Raw genomic sequence first — 16,585 nt, forward strand, 5'->3', positions numbered from 1 at the left:
GGACCTGTGCAACCCACTGCAATAGTCCCATGTATTGTCAATGCTCGCTTACACCCTGTGGGACACTTCCCTCTCTCATGGGAAGTTCTCTACCCACAAAGTATCTGCCGGTGCATAAAATGGCCCATTTTAGCTATTGAAATTTCACAGATAACCTCAGAGTTTCGTTTTCATAAACAACTGGAATCCAGGATAGTTTATGAGGTGATGTTATTTTTATTGGTACCTAGATATGAACTGCCACACTGTGAGCCAAGTGGTCACACAGTTTTCCACTCACTGCATAGTCCAGCCAGCCAGCCCACGTCTCTAATTTGGCTAATCGGACACTATGAAAGAACATGCTAAAAGCACTGCTAAAGCATAGGGCAGTTATCAGCTGTCTCCTCATCCGCAGAGTATCTGTGGATTGGGTTCAAGTTTAGCAGAACAGAGCTCAACTCTACCTCCTCCTCAAACAATCCCCATTCCTGCTCACATGTGCCTCAATCCCGAGGTTATTTTCATTAAGAAGAAGGGCCTAAGATGATTTATAGGAATACTAGACCCTAAAGACTAACAGTAATCTAGCTCGGCAAAGTGCTAGGAGCTGGCTCCTTGTGATGAAGAAGCCACAATGAACATCTTTCTGCTTCTAAAACAGAAAAGGAAGAGAAAAGAAAGAAGTTATTCAGCATCTCTTACTATTTTCATTCTTTAAAAACATACTGAGGCACCTTTTCCAAGATCTCTGCAGCTCCTGCACTGGAAAGCAGACTCCTAAGACTGTCAAGTGACCCAGTTTGCCTTACAAATTTGGCAAGCATGCACCCTGCTTCTCTCCTGTGTAAAGCGGCACAACGTCAGTTTATTGTGCTCTTTCCTACGCTTAGTGGAGGCAACTATCCATTCTCCTTTTCCATATAGTTCTAGTTTACCACACAGCTCAGGCAAAATTGGCATCACATATGTGCTTTTCAATTTTATTAACCTCATGTTCCCCTTCAAAAGTTTCTGTGCACCTTGGAAACTCACGAGATTATAAATGGGGTTTTGTTTGTTTTCAGAGATATTAGAGCAGGAACAAGTAGAGACACATACGTTATTAGTCGTCTAAGCTATAAACAAAAATGAAATACAGTAACATAAATATAATATATACAATAAATCAGTGGCATGTGACAATATACATGTATTATAAATAAAAAAGATATCTCAAAGGCAAATGGATAGATACACATAATAAATGAAAACACTGATTGATTCAATATTTGTTTTCATGCCTGGAACAGAGAATGTGAGACACGGAAGCTTGAGACAAAAGGCAAATATAAAGGGTAAGATTCTATCTTAAGTCCCTTGTAAATCTGTTCAGAAATCTAATTTCATTTCGCAATGAGATTTATCTAACTCAACCGACTTTAGCAAAATAGAAAGCTGTCTAAACACTGGCCTGCATTCTCTGAGGAAGCTGGATACTATCAAGTAATCAACCCATGGCAGCCATTTCTGACAGCTATGCCCTGGGCATACGGTCTCTGAATGCTGGAAGGTCTACCTCCAAGCTGAGGATCTTGCAAGCACAGTTTCTTGCTCATGAATTAAGATTCATGAACATCAATTTCATTGAGCACCTACAGATCACAACACTTCCTTATCCATGGAAAGTTAATTTTTTTTTTTTTTTTGACTGGATCTAAGCTTTAGAGATAAGAAAAATCTTGCAACGTGGAAATCAACCTTTTCTGGTCAACACAATTCCTATGCAAGCTTCCACTGGCACAGAGGGCTTTTCTGAAACTTCACCAAGAGACAAATTACTAGTTAAGCAGCTTCCCAAGCAAGTTGCATTCACAAAACAGGAATACTCATAACGCAATTTTAATGTGAAAATGCTAGTTCTTAAGCTAGAAATAAACAGGCATCTCCTTCGCCTTGATTGTAACCACAAGAAATTCTTCTGAAATTAATGCAACTATTTGTATGGCAAGGCAGTCCAATTTGATACACATGCATGAATGCAACTGCAATTTACTTGCAAGGCTGGGCAGCAACACTGCTGTCCATGTATGTTTCAGCAAATCTTATGCACTGTGCTTGTTAAATCTGCATCTGCAAAAAGGCAAAAATCACATTCTCATTACTGTCATTTTGATTGTCTAGCGAAAGTCACTTGCCTTGACATCAAAGATAATACTACGATGTACTGAAGGGCCAGTCTGGCTAGAAGCATCTGACAGTGATAGAATGCAGACTGTTAACTCAGTTCTCGTATTGCTTCTGTTGGTGAAAATCAGATCTAAGTTTATTTAAACAAGAGTCAGTGTTGCTTAGGTCAGATTTTGGTTATGTGAAGATCAACTTATTATCAGTGAAGTTAATGAAATCGCAATTGTCTAGAGAGAGATCTGACTGTCAGAAGAAGAAACAGCTCAAAGCTTTATTTAGAAAAAAATTCTTAACTCTTTCCTCTCTTAATAAGTCAGCCAACAAATACCTTCATCGAGGTGATGGGACAGAGATTTCATTATATTTGTTAACAACTGCCCACAAGCTAATCTTGAGTGACACCAAGACAAGCATTCTCCTTGAACTTAATGACAATAAAAGTTTGCTTGAGATGTGCTGATTTGGTAAGTCTCTCAATAGCCACTGCTGTGAAGAATGCAAATATTTCTTCATTCTTTAAATATTTTCACCTACCTTGCTGCAATCCTTCCAAGTTCCAACAAACAAAGGCACACTTCTCTTGGCTGCTTGTGGAGAACTGGAAAAGCAAAATGAAGATGGAACACATTTATAAATAAAATTTGTTTTAAAGATCTTAGTGATTAATAGAACCTAACTGTCAACTTCTCTAACTCTTGTCTGAGAAAAAATTTGGTTTTCTTTGGCTTGCAGTGGATTTTTACTGGAATAAAAAGGATGGGACTGAGGAGTGGTTCTCAGAGTGCAGACGATTTAGGCAGTTCCCACTTCATAATCCTTTACTTCCTTTGAAAACACCATTCTAAATCTAAATCACTGAGTAATTATTTGGGCTATTTGGTAACATGCAAGCCATTCATAACAATTTTGAAAATAATCAAGAGCTCTGGCAGAACACTACAATTTGTAGAATGTCAAAAATAAATGGAAGTAATACTTTTCTCACAAACTAAAAGAATTTCTATCCTTTAGATCACTATTTTTCTTAGATTATTTAAAACACAGAAGTAATGAAATTGTATTAAGACAGACATATTTCATTACAAACTAAGCCCTGAATTCATTATACATCTACTCTTAGAGCAAATATGAAACTGGAATACTTGAAGAATTCAGCTCATCATAAAATAAAAAAACCCAAAACCAAACAAAAAACCCCTCTGTTTATTTACACACATCTATGCACATTTTCATGCCTGGATTCTACAGAAGAAACAAGGTTTTAAGCTTCAAAAGCAGCTGTAACACAGCACTAACTTCTCTTTAAGAAATACCACCATCATCCAAGATAATTCCTTCCCCCCCTCCCCACCCCCCATTTTGTAGGTTATGTTCTGTAGAGAAGTCCAGCAAAATATAATAACAAAATCCAAAATCAGTAACTGAGGAAATGCCTGTGGCTGTTTGCATAATCCACTCCCCAAACGTCCAGAAAGAAGAAAGGAATAAAGAAGGAAGAGGGGGAAAAAAACCAACAACAACAAAAAAGGAATTATGAGTACGTGGTCAACTTCTCTCCAGAAATACTTGTTGCAGTAAAACCCTCATGTTGCAGCTAAAATTCAGGTTTTAGAAATTTCCACAATAATTGAAAGATTTGTACTGTATAGTTCAGATTGGTGTGTGAATATTCATACTAATCAGAAGAAACAGCATCAAAACTGATTTTTTTTTTTTATGAGGTAAGGTCAAGACATCTGCTGTATAAGCATTTTGGTTATCTAAACACTCACCTAACTCAAATGCATGAAGAAAAAAATACCATGCCTGAAAAAGATATTTCAATGTCTAGTTAAAGCTCTAAAAGTTATTACTTTGTCCTATATTGTACGCATGAGACCCAGAACAGGCATCCACAGACGTAAACACCTCTAAATGCCCTGGGGCAGATCTTCAGCTTCTTCAACTTCCAGCTTCACGGACTTGAATAAATATATGGTAGTTTGTGGAAGCTGAACGCTCATCCCAGTATCTTTTATTAGTGTACATGTAGGACTTTGAGATGTATGCATTCTTCCTTGCTAATCTCATCCAAATACATTTCCAGAACTGAAACTGCAGAGCACGAATACTAAAAGGGCACTGCACTAGGAGAAGTATTTTTATCTTTCAGCCATCTGTTATCAAGAACATAAAAGATGCAGGCTTGGATTTTCAGATATTCTCAATATTCTTCCTTGCCACAACACAATAGTTTTATGAAACATCTACCTTTACTAGCAATCAGTATTTTTAAAGTGTTACATCCATGACCCTAAAAATGTATTGCGCTGCTTTGGTTTTAAACCAGTTGGGACTGCCACAAAGTAAAACTGATTTTAAGAAATAAGGCATACCACAAAATACAAATGCAATAAACCAGTCTTGGAACAGTCAAAAGGAGTTCAATATTTCTGAAATGCAATTCAAACATATGCAAATATGAAGGACTTTGTAAGGGAGAAGAAAAAAAATGAGGCTCAAGTTTTATCATTTGTGAAGAGATCCATAAATGGAACTAGAAGAAGATTTGATTCAGAAAGGTAAAATGTTTTCCTGTCAATGCTTAAAGCTCTTCTACCCAAACAAAATTCAAAGTCCTTTAGCAAATCTGACCCAACATAATCCAGAGATATTTCATGCATTTCACATCGAACACATAGTGAAATCATTGTTAGAGGATGAAGAGCTGTGCAGGCAATTACTGACCAGAAAAAACAAACATCTGTTCATCCGATGAGAAGACGGTGACACAGCACTTCTACCAAGAAAATGTTGGCATTCCTGAGGACTATACCAGCATATGTATTCAGGAACTTCAGAGACAAACAAATGTTATTTTGTATACTGCAATACCCACTGGAAATAATTTAGATACTCAAACCCAAATTTTCATTTTTTCCCAAAAGCAGAGCTGCTTAATGGGCTACTAGCTCACAAGAGACTGGGAAGGAGTCACAGCCAAAGCCACAGAGACACGAGTCTGTGTTTCCACACCTATCTTGGACCCTCACTAGAACCTTGAGTGAGCAAGTAGCACTTTCGAGTGCCTTGATTTCTGAGTACTTATTTTGAGATACTTTTCGCCTGAAAGAAAAAGCTACCTTTATGCTTTTTTCCATACATGGAACAGAAAGAGAAACATTTCTTACACTTCCTTTCTTAGTTTACTTATAGAAGTTGAGTTCCTATTTTCTAAGCAGTTTGAGACATCTGATAAAAGATATGGCAAAAACTATTTCAGAGGCACTACACAGCATCAAAATCATTATTTCATTAATTATAACAAGTATGCCACTAAACCCCCCAATCTGTAGAAATCCTAATATTTCACATATAAATGCTCACTGTACTGTTAATTTGAATTTTCATTTAAATTCTGATCGTACTTCAGTTTATCGCTAAATATACTACATATATGTACACAGTTTTATATATACATATAATTACATTTTCAAATGGTAATAATTACTATCAGTTGAGGACTACAGGCAATTCATTCGGAAGCTGAGGTTGAAATGGAACACCTGTACCCATGGTATTCTGTTGCTCCTGGGGGAACTACATCTACGATTTTATGAATTACTTACTATCATCTATATTAATAGTGGCATTTCAGTCAGAGGCACCACCTCCACTTTTTGATCTGATCACTTAACCCCAGATAACCTATATGGCAAACAGACATTTGTTAAGCAACACATTTTCTGTAATTGTCAAAATTTATGTGCAGTTAGGACAGAGTAAACACTGGAAGCCAAAAAATTATTTTGAGAAACCACCTTCATTCTGTCTATGGCCACATACGCAATTCACTGCGCATCGTTTAAAGTTTACAGTCAACAATTCATTTCCACAACAAAGCTACTGTATGCTGTGAAGTATTCAAAGAAAAAGCAAAAATTAAGATTCCTCTAAGACTTCTATGAGTTAAGTAGTAGCACTATTCCTATCTTATACATGGAATAAAGGTATAGGTATTAGATACAAGAAAAGCACACACTTATCTAGGTGCTATTCTGAAATACGTCCTGCCTGATCTCCAGGGTACTGTTGAGTTTCCTAATCCTACATTTTGTATGAAATCCAAGCCAACACAACTAGTGATCCCATTACAAAGTCCAAAATGGATCCTCCCACTGCATGTAGGTGCTATCTAGTCCCTTCTTCTGATGCTGTTCAGTAGCAACAGCAAAATATCATCTTTCAGCATCCTGCATCACTCTCCAAACATCTTCAGATTTTTTCCAACAAATAAGGCATGCAAGGAGAAAATAACATACCACTAAGAGTTTCTTTCACTTCATGAACCATATGATACCAAGATGTTGGCAGAGCACGGGCTGTTCTAAAAAGAACACAGCTCTCTGGGGAAAAAAATAGCCCATGACCACATGAAAGGCTGGTCAAAATAATTAAATAGTTTAACTAATGTAGTACAGTCAGCCTTAACTGTAGCCCAAGCACTTCACTTTGCATCAATAACACAATTTTTTAATGCAATTTCCTGTAATTGTTCAAGCTTATATATTGGAAGAAAATAATATTCCTGGAGAACCAGTAGCTAATCCTCCCCTACCAAACATTAGCAAGATGAACTGCCCAAGCAAGTGACTGTAAGCAAATGGCAATTTGTAAATGTAGAAGACATGAGCACTATGCCGATCTACTGCATAAGAGGAATGGAAATATTCACCTTGCCAGAGAATCTAACTGATGATATTTGCTTAACATAAAAGCAATGTGAAGATTTAGAACTAGCACATACAAGTCCAGCTTATTTTAGGTGTCCTGACTGTTACAGGCTCTATTGCTTGCCATCTCATTTATTTCAAATCCTCACCTGCTGTCCTCATTGCTTGCATCTTTTCAAGCTACTTCCAGCCACTCTTCTTTAACAATTCTTCCTTTTCAGCTCCTAGCAAGCTTTTATCCCTGTTCCTCTCTGGCTATAACTGCTTGCTCCACACTGCTTCCGTCTTGTTGCTGGCTCTTTCTCCTTTCACTGGTCCTGCTCTCATGATCACTCACCCAGTGTTCTCCTTCCTTGTACCTCATTTCTTTCCTACTCACTGTTCACCACACTTCTGCAGCCTTCATCACTCCCTTCTGCAGTGCCTGGATGCTACCAGGAGAAGCGGAGAAAGCAAAGAAGGAACAGCCTCTGCTTTCAGTGCTGATCAGACCCTGGGGCTGTAAGGAGACAGAACACACCCTGCACATGGATATCATGTCTTTGCTGCACATATTTAAACCAGGAGTGTTCATAATAACCAACAAGAAATTTCTTGTTTCTGGTTGGTTGGGGATTTTTGTTTTGTTTTTAGCAGAATTAGCAATTAGCAGAAAGCCCAACCACGACACAGGAGCAAAGTTCTTACACCTCCCTGCCAAATTTCAAGCCTTGGCTCCTAACATTTTCATAAACCATTTCAGTGGAGTCACTTTTTTTTTTTTTTTAAACATCTCAGGCATAGCTGAATCAAACAAGTGAGTATTATTTCTGCTTCTAAACCAATTTTTAGCTCACTAGAAGCAAAGGGATTTTCCAAAGGGGCTTAGTATTTACTATCATAGGCTTCCAATTGCTATCAGAATTCACACACATTTAGGAAAAGTTTTTTAAAAGCTTGATCCTTTCATCCTTCTTCCTACTGTCTGTCACTTTCTCCTTTAATACTTTTTCTTCTGATGCTATGGTAGTTTTTGTTGGTGTTTTATTTTTTTTAACATTGCTTTGATAACACTTACTTTGTTCAACTAACTCCACATGTATCCTTGCTTCTGCATCAGTTGCACTATGACATACTTAAATCAAGGAGTTCAGCCCTGTCACTTATGGAAGTCTCAAAAAAAGTTAAGGTTTCAAACACAGTAGATATAGGGATAGTAAATAACTGATCTAGAATGAATATAAAGAACATCTAAGCACTAATCATTTGTTGGAATTCATTAATTTAAAATGAAAATCCAATGGTAATAACACAGTGTCCAGGATGCTTCTATAGTCCTCAGAATGAGACACATTCAACAATATTATGAGTTGTTTGGTAAAATATTATGAAAGATATGACAAAGTCTTATTCTGATGCAACTAAATGTATTAAAATGTAACATGCGTTACAAGCTGTAAATGAGTCACTGTGAAAGAACAGCCAAAATACTTCCATCTTGTAATATGAAATTAGATAAACTGGAGTATTAGTTTAAAAAAAAAAAAATCATTTACCCCACGCATAACATTTTTAAGCTATCGATGTTTGAGTGTTTTTTTCCTATGTAAATTCAAAAAAATCATTAGAATAAATATCAGAGGTGTTTGTGTTTGAGTCTATTACTTCCACTAAAACACTAGATGCTTTTTTTTAGGGAAACAATCAATTAAACTCTAATCACTACGTTGCATCAAAAGAAGCCCATGTCCCATGTTGCATGTACACACACACACACACAGAGTTACATAACATACAAGCACAAAACAAAAATGCAACAATATCATCCAACAACTCCCAAAACAGACAACACACATGGGCATGCTGGTACACTCGGTGGCAAACCCTTTTCTTGCCGGGTAGACTCTATCATAGAAGAGGTGTGGACTATTCGTCGATTCCAAATCCTACAATCATCCAACAACACTACATTACCAACAAAAGAGTTCACAAATTAGGCTTTAAGTTCACTTAACAAAAGCAAACATAGAAAATCTTACCATTCTTACTATTCGGCCAAGAGTTTTCTTCAAGTATTACACTCTTCAGGCTTGAGCACCATACTTACAAATATCTCCACCTAGAATGCTTCCATAAATTGAATTACCACAGCTGTGTGGATCTGCTGCCCTAAAAACTACAAAGGGGAACTTAAAAAATATATACATTATGGGAACAGAGGAGTTACAGACAGTATTACTTTTCTTAGGCTGCGAAGAGTTAATGCATGACATTCCAAGTCCTAGATACAGGACAAATTTTGACCTCTGATACATTTAAGAACACTGTTCAAAGACAGGGTATCTCAAGATTTGCCCAGATGATGAAAGTCTGGACTCTGGATGATAGGTTTTTTCACTAACAAAGCTAATTTCTTCTTCTTTGAAGACGCTGACTACACTAAATCGATCAACGAGCACAGCGAGCATGCAGAGCCTCCCCCTATTTTGCAGCATTCAAGACTATCCCCACGTACCGTGTTGCTATATTTGTTGCAGATGCTAATGTCTTTTCTGCTGCTTATACAAGACAGGTATGCCATCCGCCTTTTCTTTTGCAAAGGCATTAACTCTGATATTTTAATGCAGAGACGTGGCAAGAAAGTAAGTTCAAAGGGCAATATATATAGAGATTGCTACCAGTCAGCTCTGGCTGTATCATAAATCTTTACAGAAAACTATGTCCCATTTGTTTGTATTTTGAAATATGTTAAAGCATAGTTCAGATGCTTTAGATTCAACTTCAAAAAGGTAAAATGCATCATATTATGCAAGTGCATTGTTTTCAAACTTTTGAGCTCTGTACTGATCTCTTTCAAAGATATGTTCAAGTAACTCTACTGATTAGGAAGCATAATCATATCTACCAGCAAAACAAACACCACTTCCCCGCCTCCCCCCCCCCCCCCTTTATTTGCTTTGAAGACTTTGATCCTGTTTCCTGTTTAGCTTAGCTAAATCCAACAAAGCATTTCAACCCTTGCCTAACTTTAACTAAACAGACACTATATCAGTGCATATGTGATGGACAAGGGCACCAAGTGACATGAGTAGGTCTACTCACCTACTTGCTTGGATCAGCCCTAGAATGTTAAAACTTTGCAGCACCAAGCCTTTAGGGACACTCAAGATCGCCCGCGAGCTCCTCAGGCACAGACTGCACCTATCTGCTATAGCATCTGTCTGACACCATTCCATTCCCATGAGGAATACCTTCACATGACTTCAGTCTGAGCGCTAAGAAACCGGGAGTGTCGGGTGTGTTTGCGTGCAGTTATACTTGCACGACTTTAAAGGCTACAGAACTCATCAGGATGAGAACATATTTTTAAGTAATGAGAAATGTTATTAATTTTAGTTATTTAATTTAGCAATTAATAGTTTCTTACCTAGTATTTAACTAAACTTGCTGATCTCTGGATAGACTAGGGACTTTTTTTTTTTTTTGAAATCTGTAGCATCACAAATCCATCATTCAAATCTTTCAGTGCTGTAAGAATGATTTTGAAGATTTACTATGTCAGAATACAAATTCACCAAAAAAAGGCCTCAAACATTTTATGTGATACAACGGCATGAAGAGAATATCACTATGTGCATTCAATTACATAATACAGTATTTACATACCATAAGGCAGGCAGCAGAGAGTAAAAAAGGAGGATAAGCATCAAGTCAGTCAGGAACATTAACACCATAAGGTTCCTCAGTGTAGACAGAAACAGTTGCTTCATCACTAGCAATTTACACATCAGTACAGTCTATTAGCCATGGGGAAAACCCACAAAAAAAACACAAAACCCAGTTACCTCCGCAACCATACCTTCACCGCAATTACTTATCAAAAATACAGCAGAATTCCATAAGGCAGTGGGAATGCTTAGATGTCACTCATACATGTTTCTCACCACTTTGAGGAGAATCCTTGATATTACTTACCTTTGCTGAGTTTTTATTTCCCAAGCAGCGGAGAAGTGATTTGTTGGAGAGAGAGGAACATCAAAGCTTTAGATTGGCAGCTACTATGAGTCATCACCATTTCTAATGCATTAGAGAAACCTCAACTGAAACCAAAATTTTAAAGAATTCTAGCTCCAAGCCAGGGAGAATGATAGTTTCTGGGTGGGTTGTTTTTTTTCCCTTCGGTGCTATTTGGTTGTGGGGCTTTTGGTGTGGTTTTGTGGGTTTTTTTGGTTGGTTGTTTTTTGGTTGGTTGTTTTTTTGTTAGGTTTTGGTTGGGTTTTTGGTTTGCTTTTTTACAAATGCCACGGCCACTACCCCTTTCTCAAGTTCAGAAAAATAGGTCAAAATATTACCAAGTCCTCATCTTATTTCCAGCACCGTAAGTCTTTTAAACAAGTACTTTCTATAAGTAGTAACACTCAGAAAAGGAAAACAACAGAACCTAGTTTTCAATCAGTGAAGAAAATCAGTCACTAATCCAACAAATCAATACAGTACAGGTTTGTGCACTGTATATATGGGCATGTTTCACTTCACTTTTCTGAGAGATGAAGTCACTGAGAACATCAACCTTCCAGGTGCATTTACACTCAATGTTATACTGTAGCAGGCAAAGCACTGCCTATGTGTAAAAATTAACTTCTCCAGGGAATGACAGGATTTCAGCTATGACAATTCAATCTCTAAACAAGATCTGGTTTCCTAAAAATGCACGAAAAAACTCCTTAAAAACATGCTTTCAATTACACAGTTAACTTATTACTGGAACACCGGTAAACTGCTGGGTTTACCATAGCAGTATAAAGCCTAAATCCATTTAATTTTTTGATTAACCAATCTCAGACATTGGAGGTCTGTGTCTCCTTCCTCCTTGTGTTTGCACATTTCTTGGTCCTAGGCAACGATCAACCTCTCCATCATTCCAAAGATTTGGAAATACAATTACTGTTCACCTTGCATATGATATACCACACCCCCAAAAAATTTCATCTTAAGGATTTGAATAGAAAAACAGAGCCAATACATATATATCCTCCTTATGATGCATCACCTTTGTGATACTGATTTCTTCTCTGTCAAGCATTTTCTCCTGGAGATACAAAATAATTTGTTTTCATTATAAAAAAAACCCTCACTATTTGTCTGTTCTTTTTTCCTGTGGGGAAAAACATCGCTTCACGAATAGTTGTGCTAGAAGAGCAAAACTATAAAAGAAGGGGAATAGATCAGTTGCAACACAGATAAGAACTTCAAGTAGGCAGTCAAAGACCTTTTGAGCAACAGAACAAAGAAGCCTCTTGATTCAGGACAGTGTTCATTTGTCTTCCACAGACACTGAGCTGTCTATCATCACAACTGCTTTACACTTTTATCTGAGTTCAGATAACCAACAAACATTTGATTCCCTTCATTTCACGATATTTGGCTGAAGGACTCTCGAGGTAAGATTCCTAAGTTTTCCTTTGAAGAGAGAAGAGTTAAAATAATGAAGAATATGTAGTATTAGAACAGTGATTTCCTGAGCAGTCCAATTTTTATGATGAAACACCCTGAAGCACTAGTGTCGCACAGCTTTGGTCCAGAGCTGCACAAGACAATAAGCTGGAGAAAAGGTCAGTACAGGAAGCAAAGAAAAAAAATAAATCATATTTTCTGGCCTCTGGCACAATCCATTGAATCTGCACAAACAGCTAAATGTCTACAGCCCAAACGGCATGCACTTGCATCCTACTCCCCTGAAACAGAAAAGCACCACCTTATACAACAAACGTTCCACAATCAAATAAGATGAAAAAATCATCTGCGTGCAAGAAATCATAGCAAGATTTTTCTCTCATTTAAGCTCCTCTTAAAATTGAGTGAATTTTAAGTACTGCCTACTTTATTTGTTCATGCTTCAGATAAGGGGCAGAATTAACAGAGTCAGACAGGTCAGATTTGGAGTCAGGATCTGTTGAGAGCACTATTCCATCTCTCAAGGCAAAACACAGAAGAAAAGTTATTTACAATTGCCAAATGTTATATAAATAAACACTTACCCAAACCTTCGGATTCAAACAGGCAAGTATCATCTACCCCTACATCTCGGCACCAGGACAAGAAATTTGCTGTGTTGTCCCGTGCAAAAAAAGACCCTGAAGGAGCATTGGCTTTGCATGGAATCTTCCGTACTGGCAAGGTCTGAAAAACAGAAATTTTCTAAATGAGTGATACATGCTAGCATTATCCTGAAATACTATGAAATCAACATGCAGATTTTGCATAGATAGGTGACTGCCACTGACACATTTCCTTGTCCATTAAAAATTCCAAGCAAAGAAGAAGAAGAAGAAGAAAAAGAAGTAAATTTAACAGCATGAAGTTGTCAACCACAAAGTTCTTTCACAGCCTCACGACACACTATGTGTTTTGAAATTCAGAGCTAAATCAATACTAGCAACTTCTTGGGAAGATTAGCAACTACAATTTCGGGATTTTGGGTCCAGTTCACTGAATAAAAATTAAGAAAATAATAAAGACAGATTTTAAAGTAGGAACTGAAGTTTCCCAAAATTAAGGGTGAATTCAGATCTACATTAGAAAGGATACATAGTATAAAGCAATAGGTCTTAAGCCCTAAAGACTGTAAATATTTCAGAAAGCCCACTGTCTGCCATTTAACAATACAGGGAAGCCCCCTTTCCACAACACAGAAACGTAATCTAGTAGCTACAAGATCAAGGTCTACCACGGAGTCAGGCTTTCATTGTATCAGAGTAGTTCCATTTACATGATTTCATTATCAGAAGAGATGTTACTGATATAGCTGAGCCAAACAGAATAGATTACCACAGCAAGTTTTTTGTTTGTATTGGTACATTTACTGAGACACATAGAAAGAATACTTCAGCATTTAGTTCTCATTTAAGTTTTTTTTTCCTCAAACGAAAAATAGGCATCATCCTCAGCAAAATGAAAAAAAATGAAATATTGTTACTATGTAACTTTAGAAATCTCTAACCCATGGAGGAATTCATACCCCTATGTTGATTTGAATGTGCTGGTTTTCTAATGCTGATTTATGAAATATTTGCTTCTGTTCAGGAACCTGTAGCTCCTCAATGCCAAAGTGAGCTAAGAGGTAGAAAACTGGAAATGGTGACTCTACTAGTTCCTAGATCTATGTCCAAAATTCTGGGTTTAACAGTCCAAAATAATTCTTGGAAACGTGGAAAGAGGAAAAAAAAAGATGACACAGGAACAGGCGTCCCCTTGCCACAGCTGCTGGTAGCATACCAATGTCAGTATTTAAAGGCAGTTTAGAAAGACTTTATATATGATTTTATATTAGACATCTGCAAGTACATTGCTGCTGTCATAACAGATCTACAAGCACAGAACTACTCACCTTTGTATACCTGGTAAACCAAATAAACTGCAATTAGAATGGCTACAATAATAAACACCATCCTACTTCTTTTACCAGTATGTCAATGGAATCTTCTAAGTTGTTTCAGACTTACACACATGCCTTGTAAATATTTAGACCTGTTCCTAGCCACCTAGCTCTCATTCCCCTATTATTTTTATTCCAATTGTACTCTTTTACATTTCCTTGTTTTCAAAAAGTTATGCTTATGTTTCAAAGTATTTACAAGAAAATACTACTACTTTTCTATACTGTATTAGCAGAAAACACTGACCAGTTTTATATATTTTAAAGCAAAATCCAAGCAAACCTTGTGTCACAGAACAACATCACCTCCTGGACCATCCTGGAACAAGGGAGGGGAAGGAGGAAGGAAGGAGGGAAATAAAGACATTTATTCACTAAATCCAGAATAAATAAAAACAATGAAACATGAGTTCTTCCAAGGGGCTCTAGATATGGAAAAACCTTACAGATCAGAGCACAAGGAAGTCGTTAACTATTGTTTGAAATCCCTTCACATTATTCTGGGGAGAAAACAAGGGGAAAAAAAAAAAAAAAAAAAAAGTGCTGTTTCTCACAGACCAGGGCTTTTATTTTCTTCTTTTCTTAAGAGAGAAAAAAAACAAAAACAAAAACAAAAAACAAACAAACAAAAAAAACCAAAAAAAAAAACCCCTAACTGTTATCACTAGATGCATTTCTAAACTAGCACCCCTTTCGCATTACACTAATTTCTTCAAAGAAGCAATAAGCATCTGTACCCTGAGGCAAGTTCTCATTATCCTCTACAGACTTCTTCACACCTTCAGTTTCCCCCTGTGACTTACAGTCTCTAGGAAGTAGTAATGCAGCATTCACCCATCTCTGCCCCTGCTGCATCCTTTCTCAGGAAATTTTAATTGGACAAGTCTAATAACCTTAAAAGAGCACCCGCTTCTGTTACAAGGAGTCACACAAAACTCTGGCAGCCTGCTGGAGCAAGGTCAACTGGTCCAGTCTGCATTTGGAGAAAAGCTGTCAAAACAAGCCTTTGGCTTCGTGATTTTCTACTAAAAACTTACACAAAACATTGTAAAAACCTTAAAGAAGTTCCCACTTCAAAATAATTTCCCCAGCAAAGGTCTAACCTGACCTTACCTCCTCCAGTGCAGAAAAGGAACAAGCAGCATGGGCAGGGATGTTTGACTTACCAACCGCAGCACAGGGAAAGATGGGAAACAGGTAGGGAGCAGCAAGAGTTGGGCTGCTCCAGGAGGGGAGGACAAGCCAGGAGCCAAGGGTGACCCCAGCACAGGGGTGGCAGCCCTCACGGGCAGCAGTGCAGTCCCACAGCACCCAAGTACGGCAGTGCTGGTGACATACCAACCTTAGCCAACCGTCCCATGACAAAATGGGGCAACAGGTCAGGTCTACTGTCTAGCAAGACAAGTCAGAAACAGCAGAAGACAAGACAGGGCTGGACACAAGGCTACAGCAGATGTGAGGTTCCAGCCACAAAGCCCAGCCAGCGGGAAGCCAGGCTGGAGATGGTCTGGCCACAGCACGGCTCAGCCAAGAAGTGGGGTTGAGGTGAAAGCGAGCTCCTGGGCCATGGGCAGAGGGTGAGGTTGAGGCCCCAGGTGAGGCTGCTCACGACTGCTCAGGTATTTTGGTTCCCTCAGGTCCTGGTAGAAATTATTTTGCAGGTTTTAGTGTTTCTGCACAATTAAACCCTTTGGAAATACATAGGTAGTTGATAATCAATGCTATCTTGTCAGTAGATTCAAAGAGGTGCCATTTCATAGTATTATATCTTAGTCTAATTACATAAAAAAGCCACTGTACATACAACGTTTTATCATGTTCTCACAGAATCAAATTTAACACCATTTAAATCAAATGGAGTGAATTTCTTTTCCCATAATACCTCTGCTTGGACTAGAGTATGCAAAGTGCTAACATGGATACATAGATGTGGAACCAACTGACTTAACAAGCCAACAGTCAAGAGACCAAACATATTATACCTGACAAAACTATACTTTTTGGAATTTTTGAATGATTACGTCTAATTTAAAGCACAAATCCTGGATGACCTTGTAAGTGGTTAGCAGCAGCGACAAGAACAAGTTGACAAGAAGCCAGCTCCAATATTCCTGGCACTTGCATAAGCTACTTCAGAGAGCATGAAAAGGAGATAAAGCTACAGTTACTTTCCGTGTGAAGGCAGACCTGCAGTGTCAAATCATGTCACCTCCCAGTTCACTCTTCAGTTCTCACTTCTGGATCTTCCACAGTGCCTGTACATTACTTTGCCCTCAGGGTCTCCTTTGCAGAAAGCTAGCAATTCTTCTCC

The 16,585-nt window shown here is 37.9% G+C and overlaps 1 protein-coding gene across 7 annotated transcripts in view; it reads right to left on the minus strand.

Moving 5' to 3' along the window:
• GAS2 (growth arrest specific 2) overlaps nucleotides 1-16,585 on the minus strand; it is a 98,250-nt gene that overhangs the window by 46,687 nt on the left and 34,978 nt on the right. For all 7 annotated transcript variants that reach the window (XM_037402287.1, XM_037402283.1, XM_037402288.1 and 4 more), the window contains exons 4-5: nucleotides 12,878-13,019; nucleotides 2,683-2,746 (exon numbers count right to left, since the gene is read on the minus strand). In XM_037402287.1, coding sequence (XP_037258184.1) covers nucleotides 2,683-2,746; nucleotides 12,878-13,019 — 206 coding nt within the window. The remainder of the gene's footprint in view (nucleotides 1-2,682; nucleotides 2,747-12,877; nucleotides 13,020-16,585) is intronic.

This window comes from Falco rusticolus, chromosome 10 (genome assembly GCF_015220075.1).
Source record: "Falco rusticolus isolate bFalRus1 chromosome 10, bFalRus1.pri, whole genome shotgun sequence".
Classification (NCBI taxonomy): Eukaryota; Metazoa; Chordata; class Aves; order Falconiformes; family Falconidae; genus Falco; species Falco rusticolus.